Here is a 23,643-nt window from a genome sequence, read left to right as displayed (position 1 = left end):
CAGAATTGTGCAGGAGGTGAAAACCCAGGCGTGATTCTCAGATAGGAGAGGGCTTCAAGAGCTCGGAGGCGGCTTGTTCCTTCCTGTTGCTGCAGACCCGCAGAAGTGGGAGAGGTTTTCCAAAACATTTTTGCTTTGTGCCTCCCTCTGGGTGGGAGTCGGAGGGATTCACCCTGGATCTGACCGGGCGTGTTCTGACCATGAGGCGAAAGCCGCACGGTTTCTTGCGTGCACCGTCAGTCTCAACTGTCTTTTAGTTTAGATCCAAGTCCGAAGAAAAGGAAAGACACCGGGCAAGACCGCAGCGTCTTTCGGCCGCAGCTTATCTTGGAAAAGCTCTCAGGGCCCTTCCTTTTTGCTCTCGCACTGTGATGTTTAAGCAGGATCTGCCATCCACGGTAGAACCTCCGAGTTATGAATGGCTCAGCCAACTCACCCCTCCTTCGGAACCAGACACACGCCACCACGCAGCAGGAGAGACCCACATACAATAAAAATGCCAATACAGGGCAGCACTGTGCTAAATGTAAGCTCATGTTTTTTTAAAAAATCAAGCGACAGCAGCCGCCTTCTCCATCGCCACGTTTCAGAGATGTACAAAGTCGAAATGTAGCGAGCCATGGACTTAAACTTCAGCCAGGGAGGTTCAGGTTGGATAGCATCCAAACTTTCCACCTGTCTAACTGAAACACTGGAATAAATCGCCTAGGGAGGTTGTGGATTCTCCATCACCGGAGATATCTAAGAGCAGGTTAGACAGACACCTGTCGGGGTGATCTAGACGGTGCCTGGTCGTGCCGTGAGGGCAGAGGACTGGACTCTCGAGGTCCCTTCCTGTTCTAGGATTCTGGGATTTGAGGGGTTCACGTTTGAAAGAACAGCCCCGCACATTTTGGTCCCTGTTGCAACCGTTTCAGAGTGACAACCAGGCTCCATTGCCCGGGGGAGGGGGGGTTGCAGTGGGAAGGTTTCACTGTATTGTTTAGAGGAGCAGCCAGTAGCTGGATTTCTTGATTTAAGTCTCTGTGTCTGGCCTGATTCTAATTTGCACGTAGGATGCACTCTGGCTGGGTAGCAGTCACCACCCTGGCAGTGTTATGGGTTCCATACGTTTGCTCCTTATTTAAGGCTCCTGTGAAGAGCCAAAGGGGGGTTATAAATCGGTGTTTCAAATCCCGACTACCTGGGCTGACTGCTGACCCTTCCTTTTGGCTCCTGTGAGCCTAGAGGAAGCAGTAACGTGAATGAGACTGTCTGGAGGCTACGGACGCTCTCTCTGCACCACCAGGAAATGGAGCAAGGTTCAGGAGTGCAGGAGCCTTCTGCCAAGAGCGGGGAGAGGAGCATGCTACCGTCTCAGGTCTGTGCACACCGCCTCCCCCTTCCCCCCACCCGTGTTCAGCAGGTTGAATGCAGCAGGCCAGCTGCCAGACCCGCCTGTAAAACGATCCTCTCTCTGCCCTCAAGCCAAGCCCAGCTCTGGTAGCGGATAAAAGGAGAGGAAGGCTCAGAGGGGCTTGCTTGCTCTCTCCTGATCTCCACCCTAGCTTATCACAGCCGTTCTCGGGAGGAGAAGGATAGAATCCTGCTCAGGAGCCATGTCCAGGTCGGTCAGTTTCAGCTCCCGCTCTGCGGCCGCCCCCGGGGGCATCAGGCAGTACCGTGTCAGCACCGTCTCCTCCGGCCGCAACACGGGAGGGGGCTTCGGCATGAGCAGGGCCGGGGGCTTTGGCAGCTCCAGTCTCTATAACCTGGGCTCTGCCAACAAGAGGATTTCCGCGGGCAGCGGGGCCAGCTCCTACAGCGTCCGCTCCGGCTATGGGCTCGGTGCTGGAGCTGGGGCCGGCTACGGCCCCGCCGGCATCCAAGAGGTGACCATCAACCCGAGCCTGCTGACGCCCCTCAACCTGCAGATCGACCCCGCCATCCAGCAGGTGCGGAAGGAGGAGAAGGAGCAGATCAAGAACCTCAACAACAAATTCGCCTCCTTCATTGACAAGGTGAGATGCAGGAAGAGGCGGCTCCCTCCCCCCCCCCCCGCCCCGTGAAACCTACGAGGGTCCTCTTGGGGTTTGCATCAGGCCGTGTAGTTCTACAACTGGGTGGTAAAATGATCCCATTGCCCTGACGTGACTATTTATCCGGGTTGACTCCCGCTGGCATTTTGCCATTCAGGGGCCCTGTAAAAGCCCCCAGGGATTCCCAAAGCCCCAAAGGGTCAGCACCCAAGTGGAGGTGGTGTATGGATCTGGGGCGTGGAGCTGTTCTCAGGCCTTGCTGGCCAGAAGGCAATTCACACCCATTGTGCTCAGATGTCTTCCCCCCCCCCCTCCCCCTCCCGGGCCCTGTCCCTGGGTGAGGTTCAGACTGGAATCCAGGGCGGGGTTCTTCATCGATCCGGATTTTCACTCTTGACCCCTGTGATCTCAGGCTGTGAAGGTGTTACCCTGTACATGGCTAACGGATGGGCCACGGGTTAAGCACCCACAGTTACGTGCAGGCTCCTGGGGCGTGCAAGGAGATGGCTTAAAAGCCGGCTCCCCGTGCGCACCAGCTCCCAGGGAGCCGACGGCCGCCCTGCAATTTTCAGCGGTTACACGGTTACTTCATGACACACATTCCAACCTCCCTCGTATGATCCAATGACCCCTGGAGCCATTAGATAGGTTCCCAGGGGCAGCAGAATCTACCCCCCTCGAAGTGCATTTGCATAGCGAGCTGGGAGCAGGATAACCGGGGTGGTCTCTTCATTCAGAATCGTCCACCCTCTCCTGGGGCGATTGGAAGAGTTCCAATCCCTTTCCTCTGCCCCACACCTAGCACCCCACGCCGGAGTAACATACACCTGCTGGGTGTGGTACCGTCCTGAGTGGCAATGAGACCAGATACAGAGAGAACAGGAGTTTGCTTTACAGCCTTAGACTATGGCTACACTGCACAGTTATTTCGGAATAAGCTAGTCTGGAATCGTTCTTCCGAAATAGCTTATTTCGAAATAGCATGTCGACGCTGCAGGGAAGTTTCAAAATAAGTCCAAGTCTAATGCAGACGTGCTCTCTCAAATGATAGCCCCAGGAGGAATAATTTAGCACGGTCCTAGAGAGGCGATGTTTCGAAATAGCAGCAGTGCAGTGTCTACACAAGCCTTATTTCGACGTAGCTACTTCGGAAGAGGCATTGTTCTTGGCAGAATGAGGTTCACGGAAGTTGTTATTTCGAAAAGATTTGAAATAACGGAAGGGCTGTGTAGACGCTCGCAGAGTGATTCCAGACTCACTTTGCCGTGTAGATGCATCCTTATGTGTCTAGACTACAGGGTTTAAACTATACCTGCATCTACACTGCCGCCGAGTTCTGTGGACAGTTAGTTTTGTCGACGGCGGTAAACCTCGTTTTACAGAGTTCTGTCGAGAAAAGGCGCCCTTGCGTCCACATTGTGCTTTTTCAAAAGAGCGCGTCTACACTCTCTTTCGAAAAAGCGGCTTGCTTTGTCGAAAGTACTGGTTGGAGTCTAGACACTCTTTTTCGACAGAGGCTTTGTCGACAGTATCGGTTGACAAAGCCTCTGTTGAAAAAAGCCTGTAGTCTAGACGTACCCTTAGTATCCAACCCACGAGCCACGTGTGGCTACTTGGCTAGTTGAGCGGGGCTAGCTGGCTTGAAGAATGTGGCTAGTTGGGTATCGCAGTAGGTCTCGTTGGACACCACAGCTCGGCAGCCTTAGCTGCACGTCAGCTGGCTTTTCGCTCAGGGGACAGAGGCCGCCACGCGAAGCTCCAGAGGGCCACGGTTCGAATCCACCCACAGGCCACGGGGCTCTCTCGTTGTCCTACAATGAGGCTCTTGCAGCCATAGTGCCTTCTCCCAGCTGCGGGCCGGGGGGCCGCTTGGCTCCCTGTTAAGATTCCCCTCCCGGCTGGCAGGTCCGGTTCCTGGAGCAGCAGAACAAAATGCTGGAGACCAAGTGGAGCCTGCTGCAGGACCAGAAGACCACCCGCAGCAACATCGCCCCGCTCTTCGAGACCTACATCGGCAACCTCCGGCGGCAGCTGGACGGGCTGATGAACGACAAAGGGCGGCTGGAGGGGGAGCTGAAGAACATGCAGGACCTGGTGGAGGATTTCAAGAACAAGTAACGTACAATCTGATTGTGTGACAGGGCGTGGCGGGGAGGGGAGGGCCGGAGAGCCGTCTGGCATCCTTGCAAAGGGAACTCTCCCGGGGGGGATCCTTTCTCAGGCAGGGAAATAGCTTACAGGCAGGGACAGTCGTTGCTTTCTGTTGCTTGTACACACGAGTGGCCAGCAACGCAGCTCTGTAAAACCGACCCTTTCCGAGTGCCAGAGCCACTGAGATGGCGCATTCCGATTTCCAGCTCCGTCGTCGGTCGTCGGCTTTTGGCCGATTCACAATTACAGCTGGAACCTCTCCAATCCGGCACCCGCAGGACCTGACCAGAGAATTTGCCGGACCATGGGAGGCCAATATTGCCTAGTAGCATTACCAATCCTGCCACGGCTTCCTGGGCCCGGAGAAGACTTTGCGGGGTAAATTAGAGCTAAGTCACAGCGCAGAACTCTGAGAGCCAGGACTGGGGGCTGAAAACAAACTTTAAGGGATTGCAGAAGACTAGACCACTCCCACGCTAAGTGGACATCCGGCGAACTGAAATCATGCCGGACCATGGAGGTTGCCGGACTAGAGAGGTTCCACCTCTATTAAATCAGGGATGAGAAAGGCTCTCTGGAAGGAAAGGCAGATAGATTGGAGCTATGGAGAAAGTTTTGCAAACAAAGCCTTTGCATTAAGCCAGTCAAGAAACAGAATTCCCATCCTGGGAGTGGAGCAAAATGCCGACCTTTCAGACCGTGTTTTTGGTCTGAATTGTAGCAAAGAGGCAGAAGTTTTTCTAAGTTTTGCATGGAATGGTGATTTCAAAACTGTTTCCACCTGAAAGACACTCCAGTGTTCTGCTTTGATAATGTCACAACATAATCATATAAAATGCCAAATTTCATATATATATATATATACATATCCATATACATGTGCATATGCATATACATATACATAATCAGCTGCTAAAAATAATAATATTGAGCTCTTATCATGCACTTCTTACCAGCAGATTTCAATGCACTTCACAAAGGAGGCCTGTATTATTAACCCCCTTTTATAGATGGGCAAACTGAGGCACGGGCGGCCGGTGAAATAGTTTGCCAAAGGGCCACTAGCCTGGAATATCGCCAAGTCTCCCCGTAGCCAAGTCTCCCCAGTTCCAATTCTGAGCGCGCTCCAGTAGGCAACGCTACCTATCATGTAGGTCCCTAAGGATCCGTAAGGTTACATCGAAATAGTCCCGTGGAAACAAGGGAGGGGAAAATGACTTGCAAGCTCTAGCAAAGGGTTTCTCGGTCAGAATCAAATCTCTTGGGAAAAGTCCAACTCAAACACTTCTGGCTCCTTTCACCGCGGGCCGCGCCCATCTGAGGGGGAGGGGGGTAAAAAATAAAAGGCACAAACAGGAACTGCAAATAGTGCAGATAAACATCAGGGAGTAACAGGAGAAAAGTCAATAACGGGTAATCCCTGTGGGGTGCAGCAGAGGGGCGTGTCGGTGAAATACCACAAAGACTACAGGGGGTCGCCTTGTATCCTGGCGAATGGATGTTTCTACCCCCTCTCCCCTGGTTTGATTTATTGTCTCTCCTATAGAGGCGTTCTCTTGACCTGTGCACAGAGAATTTGAAAAGCTTCCATTCGATTCAGCAGATCCTCATCTGGCATCAATATAGTTTGGTTGCCTTGTCATACAAACAACTACTACTAAAAATGGGGAACGTGAATTAGAGCCATAACCTCTCTGTGACTCAGTTTCCCCATGTGTGAAAGGGAACGTACGTACCTTCTGCCAGGGCCTTGTGGACTAATCAACACCTGCAAAATGCTTTGAAATCGCAGTAGAATGAGGTGCATCATAGTAATGATAAGGAGGAGGAGGAAATAGTGTTTGTGTGAATTTGCTGTAACAGTTCACACCCTGTTTGCACTAAATGTTTGCTTCTAGCGGATATCCTGGGGAAGAAATTGTGACTGCCCCAGACACCTGATTCCATGGGTTATTGCTCATCCAAACAGGCAATGAAAACTATAGCATGTGACTTAATAGGCAGCACGTTTAAAACACGCAAACAGAAGGATTTCTTTGCGGAACACACCGTTAACCTGTGGAACTCCTTGCTGGAGGATGTTGTGAAGGCCAGCTCTTTAAGAAGGTTCAAAAGAGAGCTCAATACATTCGTAAAGGATAGGTCCCTCAATGGCTATTAGCCAGGCTGGGCAGGGATGGTGTCCCTAGCATCTGTCACAAGCTGGGAATGGATGACAGGGGAGGAACCACTTGATGATTCCCTGTTCTGATCGTTCCTTCTGGGGCACCTGGAGTTGGCGACTGTTGGAAGACAAGATACAAGGCCATATGGCCTTTGGCTGTTCCCTGCTTGTGTGCCCAGTCGCAATCCCACAGCATGAATTTCAAGCATTGGATACTTGCTCTCCAGAACCAAATCTTCTGCTGGTGGAACTGGGTGTGGCTCTGTGGAGCTGCACCAATTTCTACAAGCTGAGGAGGTGTCCTTCTTGAGTGCGCAGCATAACCTGACATTTACACTGGCGGTCTGGCTAGGCAGACCCAGGCTCAGTCCCAAAGCTGATGTAAATGGCAATTCCATCATGGATGTCCGCCGGCCTGGGGCTAAGGATGTTTTGCTTACATTTGGAGGGTGTGAACCTCGGAGCTCATGGACAGGGGGTGTGGGGTTCAGGCTGGTTCTGGGGGAGCCTTAAGAATGGAAGATCAGAGTCATATCAGGGAGGGGGCAAATCTAGAAATCTATGCGCCTGCCTCACCACACTTGAAATGGTGCAGCACCTGCAGCAAACGATTTCAAATGGCAAACACAGCATAGGGAATCCAACTCTAATTGGAGATGATTCTCAAACAGAGCAAGAGGCTACAGGATCAACACTGTGGTGTTTTGGTGGGGGTCTGATGTGTGTGTTGGGGAGGGGGGTAAACTGTTTTCCCACGTGATGAACGTTTGAGACCCCCCCCCCCCCAGCTTCCAAATCAGAACAAAGCATCAAAATCTCAGAGTTATTATCCCAAATGGATAACCTGAAAAAAACCCAACTCGGTTTCAATGTCGACGGTTTTAACATCCTTTAAAAAAAAAAAAAAAAAAAAAAGCATTTTAAGGTAAATAAAATTCAGCCGAAAAGGGCACATTGACCGGAGAACGGAATCTTCGTCGCTCCCATCAAGCAGCCCCGTTTCTGCAATTTCAAAATTAAAAACCAAAAAGGAACAAAAAAAGTCCTCGACTCAGGAGATCGATCCGACCCAGGGAACACTTTCTGTTTTCACAACTGGACTTTGTGCCCGAAAATCCCCCACCAGTGTGTGCTCTAACGACTGTCACTCCCTTGCCTCCCGACAGGTACGAAGATGAAATCAACAAGCGCACGACGGCGGAAAACGACTTTGTCATCCTCAAAAAGGTGAGCAGCGCAGTTTTCAAATGAAACCGCAGAGGCTGCTTTCCAAAGGGTCCGGCTCCCTGGAAGCCGGGCGCTCAGGAGAAATTCCAGGGCTGCCCAGCTGACCAGCAGCATGCCCACAGCGAGGCTTGTGGGTCTCCGGTGGGTGCACATTTGCACACGCCTCGGTGCACCAAACAAAATTGATTCCACACATAGGTGTAAAAGAATCAGCCCAAGGATTGAAAAGATTAGAGGGAACATTGCTTGCCCTGAATGTAGGCAACAGCGAAATCCTTATCTGGGAATCTGAATAATCAGTCTGATTATTGATGAAACATGCTCTCACTGGATCTGAATATTTTTCAGGATGTGGACTCCGCCTACATGAACAAGGTGGAGCTGGAAGCCAAAGTAGATGCCTTGATGGATGAGATCAACTTCCTGCGGTCTCTCTACGAAGCTGTAAGTGGCCTTCCTCTCTATCATCTATAGCCGCGGTGTCCAACACACGAGCCGCTAGCCACATGGCTATTTGGCCGGTTGAGTGGGGCTAGTTCACTAGAGTGGTGACTGTTTCCGAAGCGGTTGGACTCCGCGGATCGACAGACGCCTCAAGTCTGTCTAACTCCATCAAGGAGGCTTGGTGGGTCGCATGATGGTTTGTAAAGATCATGGACAGTTGGTTGGATAGATCCCGGTTCTTCTCTCCCTTAAAACAAGAATCCCTTGGGAATAACTTCCTGGAAGATAACAGAGTTATACTGCTGTGAGGAGGAGGATCGGGTCTTGTGCATGTGGGCAGGACGTTCAGACTGGGAGGAACTCTTCAGGGCTGTTCAAAAATGAAGCCCTGGAGTGCTATATTTACCCCCTCACCTCCCCCGTATTATAAAATACAGCCCCAGGCTGCTCTGGCAGCAGCCTGAGGATAAGACAGATGACGTGTCGCTTGCAGGGCCTGCTGCAATCTCCTGCAGTGATTTCTGTCCCCGATGAGGAAAGACCCAGGCGCTGAAAGAAGACCTATAGGGTTGAGGATTTATTTTGGATTGCATTTCTGGCAGCGCTGATTGGAAACCGCAGAGGCGGCGGGGAGGGGGGGGAGACTCTGTGGAAAGTTTTGCATGTTAGAAAAAAATTATTTGGGCCACGCCCCTCCCCCCAAAACTTTTTGTTTGCGAAATGCAACTGTAGCGCATCATGGGACTCATTCTCTTTTACAAACCAGACTCTCCTAGTCGGACTGCATCTCCCACGATGCACCACGGTCCTTCCTTGGGGAAAGCAGTGCATTACAGCACTCCCAAAGCAGTGGTGCATCATGGGAGATGAAGTCCAACGAGGGAGCCTGGTCTATACAGGAGACTAGGGACCAAGGAGCTTGAATTGCTTGTAAGGCACACCCCCCCCCCCCCATGGCATGTCAATCAAAGCAGCCAGAGTTGTTTTACATCAGGGTGGGCAAATACCGGCCTGTGGGCTGGATCAGGCCCCATCCCCCCCACTGTATTTACCTGCAGGTGGGGGGATCGCTGCTCCCGATGGCTGCGGATCGCCATTCCCAGCCAGGTGCAGCTGCGATCGCCTGTCCCTGCCGAGGTGCAGGTAAATGCAGCGGCTCACCCCTGGGCTAAGATGGCAGCATCCGGCCCTAACTCCGTAATAAAGTCAGGTCCGGTCCCACACTCTGATCCAAGCTGTGAATGAAATGTGTGTCTGGCCCTTCCCATCCCAGGTGGGATCCTTTCTCCGCCCCCCGAGGCCCTTCGACGTGGGGTGAGTTAGGAGACCGGACTCACCTTCTGCTTTAAAAAAAAAAATGTGCACCATCGGGAATGATCCGTTCCGGCAGCTAGTGACACTCTGTTGGATTCCTTCCTGGCTCATGACTGGACGGGTTCCCTCTTCTCTCCTTTCCTTTCCTTCACTTCTCGGGTCTGATCTCTGCAAAGCAAAACCTCAGAGCAGCAGAGAGCGACCAGGCAGCGCAACTGAGACAGAAAAATCACCCACAGAGACTTTGCCTTTTTTTTTTGTATGTAACTTGTAGGAGCTTCGTGAGCTGCAGACTCAGATCTCTGATACCTCTGTGGTCCTTTCCATGGACAACACCCGGACCCTGGATCTGGACGGCATCATTGCTGAGGTCAAAGCACAGTATGAGGACATGGCCAAAAAGAGCCAAGTAGAAGCAGAGTCCATGTACCAAAAGAAGGTGAGTGATGCTGGAACTAGGGGAATTAGGAGCTTCAGCTGTTAAGATGCATCTGGAGAGGCAAGTACCTAAAAGGTGATGGCTCTAGGACAAGGAGCAATGGGCTTAAATTGCAGCAAGGGAGGTTCAGGTTTATACAATCCCAGGGCTGGGAGAGACCTCAGGGCCCTTCCAGTTGTAGGATTCTGTTGATTCTAGTGTGTGAAGGACCATAGAGAGCAGCCAGCTGTGCGACTGATGGTGCTGCTCCTGGCTTTCTTTTATGGAGATATTCTTGTGTCTCGCAGTTCGAGTCGCTGCAGGCCACCGCGGGGCAACACGGGGATGAACTGCGCAACACCAAGACCGAGATCACAGAGCTTAACCGCATGATCCACAGACTGCAGGCTGAAATCGACAACTTGAAAAACCAGGTGAGGAGTTGTTGCTCCTTCCAGCGAGTTTTGAGTCGCGAGCTGAATAGAAATAAGTTTCATGCAGACAGTGTGAGGTCTTCATGTCAGGGCCGAGTAAAAGCACTTGGGGGAAAGCTGTAGTTATAATGTCAGAAGCTGAAGATCTGGCTAGGGAAGGCAACAGCAAGGTCCAGAAATTGGGATCCCACATATATTAATCCCACTTCTGCCACCATGACTTTTACTGGCCAGTGCTTTGAATTGCATTCATGGTCTAGTGTACAGGTCACTACTAGGAGTCAGAAGATGTGGTCTCTATTCCTGGCTCTATGTCACGAGGGCTCAGCCACAGTGAGGTGCTGCAGTGCATCATGGGAGATGCCGTCTGACTGGAGAGCCAGGCCCATAAAAAAGAATTGGGCCACGAAGGACATGGAACTACAACTCCCATGAAGCGCTGCATCAGCAACACAGGTTAACAGAGAAACAAGGCAGGTGAGATAATATCTTTTATTGAACCAACTTCTGTGGTTGAGAAACAAGACAGAGCTCTTCCCTCACATCGGGGAAAAGTTCTCTGAGCACCACTGCTAAATATATGCTAGAACAGATTGTCAAGCATTGGTACTATATATACAAAGGGAGCATTCACAGTGGCTCCCGCGAGGGGGTGGGTCTGAAAGCCCAGGCGCCAGCCTGACCCCCAACGCAGGGTAACTATATCTTCCAAAGGGAAAAAGGGACACCTCATTGCAGAGGGGTCGCTGTGTTATTCTGTTTCAGCAAAAACAATGAGTCCAGTGGCACCTTAAAGAATAACAATCCGCTTGATCAAGGTCTATAAAATCATGACTGGGGTGGAGAAAGTGAATAAGGAAAAGTTATTTACTTGTTCCCATAACGTAAGAACTCAAGGACACCCAATGGAATTACTCGGTAGCAGGTTTAAACAAACAAAAGGAAGTTTTTCTTCACCCAGTGCTCAGGCAACCTGTGGAACTCCTTGCCCCAGGGTGTTGTGAAGACCAGGACTTTAACAGGCTTCAGAAAAGAGCTAGATAAATTCATGGAGGTTAGGTCCATCAATGACTATTAGCCAGGATGGGTGTCGCTAGCTTTTGTTTGTCAGGGGCTGGGAATGGGCGACAGAGGAGGGATCACTGGATGATTCCCTGTTCTGTTCACACCCTCTGGGGCACCTGGCGTTGGCCACTGCAGGCAGGCAGGACGCTGGGCTGGATGGACCTTTGGCACTGTTAGTGGTGATGAGAAGGTGAGGGGACCTGAAGGGGAAATTCTTGTAACGAGAGAGCTGTTCCATGCCCCATGGGTTCTCAAAGTGGGGAGCATGTGGGGGGGGGGGGAGCGTGAAGAAATTCCAGGGGCCGCACAAGGTGCCCCAGCCCCCGTCCCCCCCAAGTTTTGCTGCTATTTTTGTTTTTCGGCCCCGGTCACTTCCTTTTTTTTTCTTCTTTTTGGCTCATCAAGTTTTGCTGCTATTGGGGGAGGGGGACACGAGGGATTCTCAAAAATCAAAAAGGGGGGCGGGATGCCGAAAAGTTTGGGAACCGCTGATCAGATCTCTTCTGATGGTGTCAGATTTGCATCTGAATCCCAGCTCAGCCGTTGGGTTAGTCTGAGTCCTCCCAGCTCCCCCTCCCCCACTGTCGCTCCCCCCCCCCCCAACTCCAGTTGCTCATTTGAGTCCCTCCCATGGTGTGTGTGTGGGGGGACAATCACCTAAACCTTCTGCCCCCACCCCCTGCATGTGGGGCTGGAGTTGCACCTCCCCCGAGCGCGGCCCGCCCCCTGCCCGAGCCCTGCCATCCCCTCTCTGTGGGGCTGGTCTCACCACTCGCTCCCCCCTACATGTTCCTCCCCCCCCCACTTTTTGGACAAATGCCCCACGTCTGCCGTACACATTTGGCTGGGACAGGGCTTAAAAAGGGGGTTGTCCCGGTCAAACCAGGACAGATTGTCTGTCCCCACCCCCGATACGGTTTCATAGGCCCCCCAAGCCCTGCAAGGCCAAGTCAGCGGACAGGGTCCACTTCCATTTCCATGTAGACGTACCCCTATTGGACAATCTGGCCTGGGGTACGGAGAGGGGTGCAGCACACCAGTTCTCCCCCATCTCTGACTCCCACGATCCACCCACGGGACTTCCCTTTCTGGGCCCAGGGACCTGCCGGCCGCCCCTCCTTCAGCCAGGCCGGGAGTTCTCTTCCCCCCAACCCTTGACTCATGCCAGGGAGGTTGTTCGGTGCCTGGCAGGCCTGGAGATTTGCAAATGAATAACCAGAGCGCACACAAAGCCGGGGAGATAAGCCATTGTGAATCACGGGGGATGTTTATTTGCTTGCAGGGCAGGGCGGCTGGAAGGCGCAGTCACAATAGGATCCTGTGAATAATGAATGGGAGATGAAAAGCAAGCGCTTCCAGCCGCCCATGTGTCCTGCTTTCTAGCTGCTCCTGCCGGGGCTGCCTTAGAAACACGCTCAGTCCATGGCCAGGCAGAGTGCCTGGCGGGTTCTCTGTCTTCTTCTGGAAGCTCAGATAGGCTCATGAGCTCTGGCAGGTTTCCAGATGCTCACGCTCATCTGAAGAAATGGGGTTTGCTACTTTGGAAGCCCCAGGCACCCACCGTGATACAGCACACGCCGAGGGTGGTTGCATATACATGCAAATCTCTATGCAAATCTATGCAAATAGCTTCTTTTGCACGGCGGGGCATGAATACAGAGCACTTCCCACAATGCCCCGGTGCTCCCGGCACCTCCTCCCTGGGGGCTAGACATGCCGACATCCTGTACCCGTCTGCTCCTGCCAGCCCAGCCGCTTGCGTCTTTCAGGGCTCACCCTGCCTGGGAGACGCCTCGCCGCTGTGGAGCGTAGCATAGAGGGGTGGATGGATGGATGCACTATGAGTCACGCTTGGATGAATAGTATAGATGGAATAGAGCGAGGGGGGCACATACCGGCCCATAGGCTGCATCCGGTCCACCAGGGTTACCCCCGGGCAGTCTGCCACTGCTATATTTACCTGCATCTCCGCGGGTACCAGCGAGCACAGCTCCTATTGCCCGCGGATCACCATTCCCGGCCAATCGGAGCTGCAGTATCCTGGTCTACGGCACTTCCCATTGGCTGGGAGAGGCGATCCACAGCCAATGGGGGCTGTGATTTCTGGTCCCTGCGGAAGTGCAGGTAAATATAGCGGTGGCAGCCTGCCACGGGGTAGCCCTAGCAAACCGCCGCCCTTTTATTGCCCACCCCTGACACGGAAGGGTGGATGGATACCAGAGATGGCCTAGAGAGATGGATGGATACCACAGATCTGGGGTGTCCAACCAGTTCTGGAGCTGTAGCCACTATAATGGCTTCTGCAATAGCCAACTAGCCACACTCAACCGGCCAATTAGCTTCATGTGGCTAGTGGCTCGCGTGTTCGACACCACCACCGTAGAGGGATGGGTGGATACTATAGAGGGATGATAGATACCATAGGGAGATGATGGATACCACAGAGCAGTGTTTCTTAAACTTTTTAAGACCGAGGAACACCACAGAATTTTTTTTTAATGAGGAACACCAAGGGTCAGTGGGAAAGTTATTGAGGGGAAAAAAAGGTCACCTGCCCCTTTAAGGGTGGCCATTTTGAATTATTTTGGTCTCCACGGCACACCTCCGACTGCCTCGAGGCGCACCGGTGTGCCGCAGAACACAGATTGAGAAACACTGTCGTAGAGGGATGATAGATACCAGAGGGGAGGGATGGCTGCCATGGATGGGTACCAGAGGGGAGGGATGGCTGCCATGGATGGGTACCAGAGGGGAGGGATGGCTGCCATGGATGGGTACCAGAGGGGAGGGATGGCTGCCATGGACGGGTACCAGGGGGGAGGGATGGCTGCCATGGATGGGTACCAGAGGGGAGGGATGGCTGCCATGGATGGGTAGCAGAGGGGGGGAGGGATGGCTGCCATGGACGGGTACCAGAGGGGGGGAGGGATGGCTGCCATGGATGGGTACCAGAGGGGAGGGATGGCTGCCATGGATGGGTACCAGAGGGGGGGAGGGATGGCTGCCATGGACGGGTACCAGAGGGGGGGAGGGATGGCTGCCATGGACGGGTACCAGAGGGGGGAGGGATGGCTGCTGTGGATGGGTACCAGGGGGGAGGGATGGCTGCCATGGATGGGTACCAGAGGGGAGGGATGGCTGCCGTGGACGGGTACCAGGGGGGAGGGATGGCTGCCGTGGACGGGTACCAGAGGGGAGGGATGGCTGCCATGGATGGGTACCAGAGGGGAGGGATGGCTGCCATGGATGGGTACCAGAGGGGAGGGATGGCTGCCGTGGATGGGTACCAGAGGGGAGGGATGGCTGCCGTGGACGGGTACCAGGGGGGAGGGATGGCTGCCGTGGATGGGTACCAGGGGGGAGGGATGGCTGCCGTGGATGGGTACCAGAGGGGAGGGATGCCTGCCGTGGACGGGTACCAGGGGGGAGGGATGGCTGCCGTGGATGGGTACCAGAGGGGAGGGATGCCTGCCGTGGACGGGTACCAGAGGGGAGGGATGCCTGCCATGGATGGGTACCAGGGGGGAGGGATGGCTGCCGTGGACGGGTACCAGGGGGGAGGGATGGCTGCCGTGGATGGGTACCAGAGGGGAGGGATGGCTGCCGTGGACGGGTACCAGGGGGGAGGGATGGCTGCCATGGATGGGTACCAGAGGGGAGGGATGGCTGCCGTGGACGGGTACCAGAGGGGAGGGATGCCTGCCGTGGATGGGTACCAGGGGGGAGGGATGGCTGCCATGGATGGGTACCAGGGGGGAGGGATGGCTGCCGTGGATGGGTACCAGGGGGGAGGGATGGCTGCCGTGGACGGGTACCAGAGGGGAGGGATGGCTGCCGTGGACGGGTACCAGAGGGGAGGGATGGCTGCCGTGGACGGGTACCAGGGGGGAGGGATGCCTGCCGTGGACGGGTACCAGGGGGGAGGGATGCCTGCCGTGGACGGGTACCAGGGGGGAGGGATGGCTGCCGTGGACGGGTACCAGAGGGGAGGGATGGCTGCCGTGGATGGCCTAGCAGGCTGTAGAGCAGAAACTCACCCTGCCGTCCCCTGTGGCTCCCTCGCAGCGCGCCAAGCTGGAGTCAGACATCGCCGAGGCGGAGGAGCGGGGCGAGCTGGCCCTCAAGGACGCCCGGGGGAAGCTGGCGGAGCTAGAGGCAGCCCTGAACAAGGCCAAACAGGACATGGCCCGCCAGCTGCGGGAGTACCAGGAGCTGATGAGCGTCAAGCTGGCCCTGGATATCGAGATCGCCACCTACCGCAAGCTGCTGGAAGGGGAGGAGAGCAGGTGGGTGCGATTTACAGGCCCCAAATCATCGGAACAGTTCATCAGAGCTAGGCCAGTTCACTCCAGGCGGGATCCGGCCCATGCTGCGTCCGGCACGTGCCACTGCTGGAACGGCCCATTTCTCCATTGTCCTACCCTGTGAACAGACGTTCACACCCGTGCGGGGGGTGGGTGTGGTTCTCTCCCCAGACACGTGGCATCTCGCACCCGCTTTGCCCGTGGGGGTGGGGAGCCAGATTCGGGGATGTTCAGAGTTCCCCAGGAGGTACCATGCACCCTAGAAAGGGCTCTGTCCTGTTTCCTTTGGAAGTCAAGGAGAGTTTGGCCACTTTCTTAACTGGAGTAGGGTTCAGGGCTTGGAAACTGCTCGATAAAGGTAAAAGACAGGTGGAGGCTGAACCCGAGAAGTGATTCCTCGGTCGTAAACCTCCAGGGAAAGGCAGGTTCTCAGCTCTTCTCTGGGTCGGAGCGATACTGCCAAGTGCATCCCGCAAGTGGGCGTATTCCCGAGGACGGGAGGGAAGTGAACCCCAGGGCGGGAAAGGCGAATACGCCACGTTAGCCTCCCGGGAGCTCAGAAGAGCTTTAAATGCTCGGCTGCCTTCCTGTCGAGACCGGTGGCAAACGTCCAAGGTGTTTTTCCTCTGTGAAAACAGTCAATGGAAATGAATGGGTTGGGGTTTTTTAGCAACGACAGCGTTTTTTCTTCAAAACCTTTCCTTTAAATTGAAAAATGTTCTGTTTCTGATTTTAAAAGACACACACGACATTTTGGTCCCGGACATTTTTTTTTAACCAAAATCCCCAAATATTTTAACCCAGGTGACATTTTCCGTGGAAACAGCTGGTCTGTCCGAATACCTCCCCCCTCCCCTTGCTTTCTATCCATCACAACACACACGGATGGAAAAGTTTCAACCGCATTGACTCCCGCCAACGCTTTGCACCTGTGTGCCATTAACGACACATGTCCTGAAGGGCTGAGCATGTTTGTTGTTTGCATTGGACAAAATCCCTGATAACACAGCTGTCTCCTCTTCATTATTGATAAGAACAATCCTCATTCATTCCCATTGTGCTGCTCTTCAAAGCCCCATGCCTCCAGGTACCAGATCTGATGTGAGCTCCAACCAATATTCTTCTTTCTTGCCTTTTCTTTCCCTCCCTCTGCAGGCTGTCTGGGGACCACGTTGGAAACGTCAGCGTCTGTGAGTTGGCTTTACAATTAATTCCTTCTCTAACGAGGTTTGGAAGTACACGCAATTCCACGGTTCACAGCCCTTTTATTTTAGTGTGCTGACTTAGATGAGACTTAGCATGGGCATGTCTAAAGGCACTGGGAATTGTGTTGACGTAGCCTATTGACACTGCACAGGCTAGGTAAAGGGGCGAAAATGAGTTGCACTTACTGCAAGATGCCTTTTTCGGACTGGGCGGGTGGAGAGCTGCTGACTACCCACTGGATTGACAGGCAGCGATCCAGCCAGTGGGGCTTGATTTGCCATGTCTAGTGTAGACACAATAAATCGATTGCAGAGCGCTCTCCCTTGGACGCCAGCATTCCACCAAACGGTGAAGAGGGAGCACAGGCGGCAGCTACCGACTTACCACTAGGAAGAGATCTCATTAAACAGACCGAAGCCCATTGACTTTCCGCTACGTTTTTCACGTGGCTAAAGTTGCGTATCTTAGGTCGGCAGCCCACGGTAGTATAAACAAGGCATTGTATTGAATTAATCCGTTTGGGTTAGAAAGATGGCTTTTTGCAGATATGGAAAGAACAGGTACACCCACTAGTACAGTAAAACTCCATTGGTCCAGCATCCAATGCTCCAGCACTCCTGATGGTCTGGCACCATTGGGAACCCGGAAGTGCTCCGGGCAGCCGGACCATTGGAGCTGCTCTGCCCCCGGCTTCCCTGATTCAGTCGCTGCTGAAACTGACTAGCAGCTGAATCGGGGAAGCCGGAGACAGAGCAGCTGGGGTGCTGCTGGGTTGGTCTCGCAGCGCCGAGGGGCGGCGCTACCGGACCAACCCGGCAGCACCCCAGCTGCTCTGCCGCAGGCGTCCCCGATTCAGCCGCTGCTGAAACTGACCAGCAGCGGCTGAATCGGGGACGCCTGGGGCAGAGCCGGACTATCAGAAGGGGGGGCTATGAGGGATCTGGGGTGGCATCCCCCCCACCCCACCCCAGACCCCTCATAGCCCCCCCCCTTCCGATAGTCCGGCATATCTGATAATCCGGCACCCCCTAGGTCCTAAAGGTGCCGGATTATCAGAAGTTTGCTGTATCTATGCTTTTATATCAATAGAACGGTGCCTTATACAGGAGTCATTTATTCCCCTTATGAGAATCGCTGCACTTTTATACCTGGATTACAGCAGGCACACGAGACAGTCTGTATTGTTTTAATGACTGGGGCATAGTTAAAGGGATACTGTAATTCCTCATTTAACACGTGCCCGCTTCACACGTTTTCGCGATAGCACGATTTTTTTTTAGGGAACATTTTTTGAATTACACGACTGTCCCCGGAATAACACGATTTCCCCAGCTGGCCCGTTGCTGGCAGCTGTGCGGGGCTTCTCCCGCCTCCCTGCAAAGCAGCGGAGGGTTTGCTGCTCGCCGCGCTGTTCCCCAGTGACCCCCCCTCGCCGGACACAGTGCGGGTCCCGGCAGACCCGTCACAGGGACATACTCCCAACCCAATCCTTCTCTCCTCTCCCCTTCAAAGCGAAACCCCTCCCCTCCATGCTGTCAACCAGTCCCCTTTCTCCCCCAACCTAATGTCCCGGTCCCAATAGACGCCACCGCTTGAAACGCAACCCCCACCTTTTCCATTATTTTCAATGGGAAAATTGACCCCGCGTAACACGTTTTCACTTAACACGATCATTTTCTGAAACATCTCGATAGTGTGAAATGAGGAATTACTGTCTGACTTTTGTATCTAAGGGGGCTGGGCAAATACCAGTCTGCTGGCTGCATCTGGTCCGTCAGGGCTAGCCCCCGGTGGGACCCCATCCTGCCATATTTACCTGCATGGCCGCAGGTACGGGTGATCGCAGCTCCTTGGCACAAGATCCCAAGCAATGGGGAAACAGCCCCTTTGTGCACCAGCTGGACACACTATCATAGAGCACTAGAACGGGAAGGGAGCTTGAGAGGTCATTAAGTCCCGTCCCCTGCCCTCACGGCAGAAACAAGCACCTGGATCATCCCTGATAGGCGTCTGTCTAACCTGCTCTTAAATATCTCCAGTGATGGAGACTCCCTGGGCAATTTATTCCAGCGTTTAACCACCCTGAAAGTTGGGAAGTTTTTCCTATTGTCCAACCGCAACCTCTCTTGCTACAGTTTCAGCCCATTGCTTCTTGTCCTGTCCTCAGAGGCCAAGGAGAACAATGGCTTCTCTCTCCTTCTTGTAACACCCTTTTGGTTTTGCACCGTAGCTATGGTCAATTCTAGCGCTGGAGGAGGCTACAGCGGTGCAGGCGGGTACGGCTTCGGAGGAGGACTTCACCTGGGAAGCGGAATGGGCAGCAGCGGTCTCTCCTTCTCCTCCGGAGGCAGCCCTGGCGGCGTGACCGCGTACTCCATGACCACCACCTCCTCCAGCAGAAGGAGCGTCAGGAAATAGGCTCCGGAAACCAAGCTCGTCACTGCCGGAATATCAGTAAAAAAAAATGCAAAGAAAGAAAAGTTGTATTGTTGTATTGTCCCCTGGCGGCCAACGTGGCTGCAAAATCCTGCCGTGGCGAATGAAATGCCAGGAAGAGCCTTCCCAGAACGTGATCCCTCCACAGAGCACCTAAGGGCTGGCCCTGCCCCACTGAGCTTTGTAAGATCTAGGGTGAAAATCCCCCCAATGCAGAGAACAGGATCATTCGACACTCGAATTAAATCCGACCGTAGCTTTTGGGCTGGGTCTCTGCATGACAGTGAATTTCACCTCCCCAAAGGCAAAACCGTTTGAACATCAGTTTTTTTCCTAAATTTCTGCTTGAATTTGGATCAGAGGAGCCCCCATGAGTAAGGTGCTGACTAGGATGTGGGCATCTAAATAACTTGATGGCTGTGTCTAGACTGGCCACTTTTTCCGGAAAAGCAACCACTTTTCCGGGAAAACTTGCCAGCTGTCTACACTGGCTGCTTGAATTTCCGCAAAAGCACTGACGATCTCATGTAAGATTGTCAGTGCTTTTCCGGAAATACTGTGCTGCTCCCGTTCGGGCAAAAGTCTTTTTCCGAAAAACTTTTGTGCAAAAGGGCCAGTGTAGACAGCGCAGATTTGTTTTCCGCAAAAAAGCCCCGATCGTGAAAATGGTGATCAGGGCTTTTTTGCGGAAAAGCACATCTAGATTGGCCACAGACGCTTTTCCGCAAAATGTGCTTTTGCAGAAAAGCATCCTGCCAATCTAGACGTGCTTTTCCGAAAATGCTTTTAACGGAAAACTTTTCCATTAAAAGCATTTCCGGAAAATCATGCCAGTGTAAACGTAGCCAAGCTGTTTTGGAAATGCCAGAGGTTAGTTCAGAATCGAAAAACAGCCCTATTTTTGTTAATGAAGGAAATTGGGTAAAATTCTTCCCTTCCTTCCTTCCTTTCTTCTTACTTACATGGGGCCCGTTTTGGGCGCATCTACACTGCAGGGCTTACCTCAAAATAAGCTACGCAAAATGAGCTACGTCAGTTGCGTCGCTTATTTCGCAATCGCTTATTTCGAAATTCGGAGTGTCTACACAGCACTTATTTTGGAACAGAGCCGTCTTCCTCCGACTTCACCTCTTCCTGGTACAACGAGGGTTACCAGGAGTCGGAGTAAGAAGTTCTCCAGCGTGACAGTGTTTTGACATTCTTTCGAAATAACCGCCGGCTGTGTAGACGCAAACTAAGTTATTTCGGAATAGCGCTAGTGATTTTGAAATAGTGTTGCAGTGTAGACATACCCTGTCTGAGCATAAATTAAATGCCCCCCCCCCAAACTGATATGATGCAAGGTGATTTCGAACAGCTAAAATTCCGGGAGGACTTCAAAATTCTCTCTCATCCCCAGGACAAAGTCTGTGGACTTAAAAGAGATGACACTAGAGTTTCCTGTGTCTAACTGAACTCCTTTTAATCCAGGGACCCAAGTCATGAGCTGGTGCAAACTGATGCAGCTTTCTCCACTGCAGAGGAACTATGGAATTTACTCCAGATGGCCCTCTTAGTTATCCTCTCGGCTCTAACTCTCGTTGGGGTAGCTCTAAGAGGCAGACTTTTCCCACTCTCTTCCTGTTTGGGTACGGATGCCGTGCCACAGCTGTATAGAATCATAGAGCCGGAAGAGACCTCAGGAGTCATCAAGTCCAGCCCCCTGCCCAAGGCAGGACCAACCCAACTAAATCAACCCAGCCAGGGCTTTGTCAAGCTGAGACTTAAATACCTCTAGGGATGGTGATTCCACCCCCTCCCTAGGGAACCCAGCCCAGCGCTTCCCCCCCCTTCTATGGAAAGAGTTTTTCCTAATATCCAACCTGGACCTCCCCACTGTAACTTGAGACATTGCTCCTTGTTCTGCCATCGTCACTGGTAGGATCAGCCTCTCTCCATCCTCTTTGGAACCCCCCTTCAGGAAGTTGAAGGCTGTTATCAAATCCCTCCTCACTCTTCTCTTCTGCAGTCTAAACAAACCCAAATCCCTCCATTTGTCCTCCTAGGTCATGTGCTCCAGCCCCCGAATCATTTTGGTCGCCCTCCGCTGGACCCTCTCCAGTGCGTCCACATCCTTTCTGTAGTGGGAGGCCCAGAACTATATCAGGTTTTTGTGGTTTTTCCTACAGTATGAGTGATGTCATTTGGACTGGAGGGTTTCATGTGTCTAGTTTAACAAACACTGAATAAAAAGCGTATTGGCTGAGAACTGTAATGCAGGGCAGAGAATGCCTCTACCCGAGTGTTAGGAGGTTTTACAAACCTGATCCGGGGGAGGAAGGGAAGGGTGTGTGAATTGTTTCCTTCATTCTGAGTTCTCTGCCAGAACGAAGGAAGATCGTGCGGAACGAAGGAAGCGATAGAGGACTATAAAATCAAGAATGAGGTGGAGGAAAAGAACTGTGATTAAGACACTGCCCTGTCCCACCACCCAAAACGTAGGGTCACCCAATGAAATTGGTAGGCAGAAAATGAGGCAATCCTTTTTCAGACAGTGTGGAACGCCGTGCCAAGAGATGGAGTGATGGCCAACGTGATAACGGGGTTCAGCCTCACACTAGCGACGTTACCAGCAGATAGCTCCATGATAGGTTAGTTAGGCTGGTCAGGGATTTAATCCCAAGATCCTGGCACCCCCTAAATCGCTGACGGGCAGATGCTGGGAGGGGAAGAAGCAAGAACTTCTTAGTTCTCTGCACTTCCCCGGAAGCTCTCATCCTTGGAGGCAGGACGAGTTATGCCCAAGTGGTCTTCTTGGCGAAACGTGTGGTGAGAACTGCTAACTACCCCCATTCGCATTGTTTTGTGGTGACTGTATTAGAGAGAGGGGGGAAAAATTCCCTGTGCAGAACGTTGTGTTGCGTTATCGGCCCTAGCTTCTCCGCAATGCAGCCGTGGCAGCCGTTTGCTGGGTTTGTGCTCTGACTGCACGTCGTGCGCCTTCAATAAAGTTACCCTGTTGTGTTCCTTCGCAACCACAGTTGCGTTTCTTGCTGACGGCGTTCTGCTTGCGGAAGGCGAGGACGGGAAAGTCTGGACGCTTCTTATGACCTCCTAGGAGATGGGCCTGGCGTGGCTCAGGTCCTTAACGCAAAAAATGTTGCGGTGCTCTGGGGTGGGGCTGGTTCAGGGCGCAGGCTTCCCCCACGGAGAGAGGGCAACCCCAGACCTCACTCACCAAAGCAGCTTGGGGCCAGGTGAGAAGCGCCTCTCCATGGCTACTGCACGTCCAACGGGCAGCCGGGGGAGGGATGCATCTCCCCCTAAGCCCACCGCAAAGGGCACCTGGGTTGTGGAAGGCTCGGGGCAGGGGTGGCTGGGAAAGGTAAGCACTAACCCCGCCCCTTCTGCCTGAAGCCACACCTTTCCCCTGCGATCACGCCCCTTCCACAACCTTCCCCCCAGCCAAGCCCCACCCAACCCCAGCTCTTAAGCCTGATCCTTTTGGCCACCTGGAGAGCCAGGGCTGCCGTGCTGTGTCCCCAGCCCTCCGCCTCGGCCAAGCAATGTTGGAAAGGCAACGCCTTCCCTTGCCTATTTTACCCACCACCCGCGATTGCAGGATATGGCGGGGTGCATTTAATCTGGTTGGCATGGTGGTGTCTTTTTCTATGCCCCTATCCGCAAAGTGTGAAAAATGCCTAGTGAAATATGTCGGCAAGGATATCGGGACGATTCCTCCCAAACGGTTTTTACAATACAGCTTTGCTGTGCAAACATCTTCCCCCGGGTTGTGGTCGACCGCAGCAGGCTGGCCAAGTTGCCGGTGTTGCTTAACAAAAGAAGAGTTGAGACTAGATCAACCGCTGCTGCTATTTCAATGGATGGAAGAGCCCCGAATGGAGCCAACATCCCTTCTGCGCTTGGTTTGAAACCCCTGCCAAACTGTTGCCCATGCGCTACGTATCGCTGGGGGGCAAGCTTTATTTTCGCCCTCAGACGCAGTGTGGCCAACCCTCAATGATCAAGGTGTCTGGCTCTCCCCAAACCATTCGATTGGCTGAAAACGCAGGCGTTTAAAAAGAATAATAAATAGGGGGTTCTCTGGGAAGGGAGGGGTCTGGTAGGAGAGACAGTTCTACTGCAGAATGACCACAAGGGGGCAGCAAAGAGCCAGAGATGGGGACCAGGACAGCTCTAACCCCACTGAACCAGCAGGCCCACTCCCTCACTTTCACCTTCCCTGTCTCTTCATCTTGTTTCCCCTTCCCCTTATGCCCATTGGATTCGGTTCCTTGGTATCTCCGGTGTACTGACAATATTCTTTCCAATCACACGGTGTTACAATGCTTGTCCAAGCAAGCTGGCTCCTTGGAATTCTTTCCCTCTCCTGGAGCGCCCACTTCTCCCTTGAACAAACATCATCTTTGGGGACCCCCTGCCACACTCGGGGGCCTGGCAGGCCTTCGCTTTGCCGTTTGGC

At 53.2% G+C, this 23,643-nt stretch overlaps 1 protein-coding gene across 1 annotated transcript; it reads left to right on the top strand.

Moving 5' to 3' along the window:
* The first annotated feature begins 1,492 nt into the window (after window positions 1-1,492).
* On the top strand, window positions 1,493-22,195 carry LOC102460346 (keratin, type II cytoskeletal cochleal-like). Its single transcript, XM_075901672.1, has 9 exons — window positions 1,493-2,000; window positions 3,924-4,132; window positions 7,500-7,560; window positions 7,909-8,004; window positions 9,593-9,757; window positions 10,045-10,170; window positions 15,301-15,521; window positions 16,695-16,729; window positions 18,976-22,195. Exons 1-9 carry the CDS (start codon window positions 1,599-1,601, stop codon window positions 19,161-19,163), a joined length of 1,503 nt encoding a protein of 500 aa, XP_075757787.1. The 5' UTR covers window positions 1,493-1,598; the 3' UTR covers window positions 19,164-22,195.
* The last annotated feature ends 1,448 nt before the right edge of the window (window positions 22,196-23,643 follow it).

The sequence above is a fragment of the Pelodiscus sinensis genome, chromosome 19, assembly GCF_049634645.1.
Source record: "Pelodiscus sinensis isolate JC-2024 chromosome 19, ASM4963464v1, whole genome shotgun sequence".
NCBI classification, from domain to species: Eukaryota; Metazoa; Chordata; order Testudines; family Trionychidae; genus Pelodiscus; species Pelodiscus sinensis.
Note: the sequence above shows the minus strand (reverse complement) of the source record. Positions and strands in the feature narration are given on the sequence as shown.

Bases quoted from the DNA above. Each gene is read 5' to 3' on its own strand.
- LOC102460346 (XM_075901672.1), top strand. From the start codon at position 1,599: ATGTCCAGGTCGGTCAGTTTCAGCTCCCGCTCTGCGGCCGCCCCCGGG. The intron at 8,005-9,592 runs GTAAGTGGCCTT...TGTAACTTGTAG, and splicing joins TGCGGTCTCTCTACGAAGCT to GAGCTTCGTGAGCTGCAGAC. The intron at 16,730-18,975 runs GTGAGTTGGCTT...TTTGCACCGTAG, and splicing joins CGTTGGAAACGTCAGCGTCT to CTATGGTCAATTCTAGCGCT.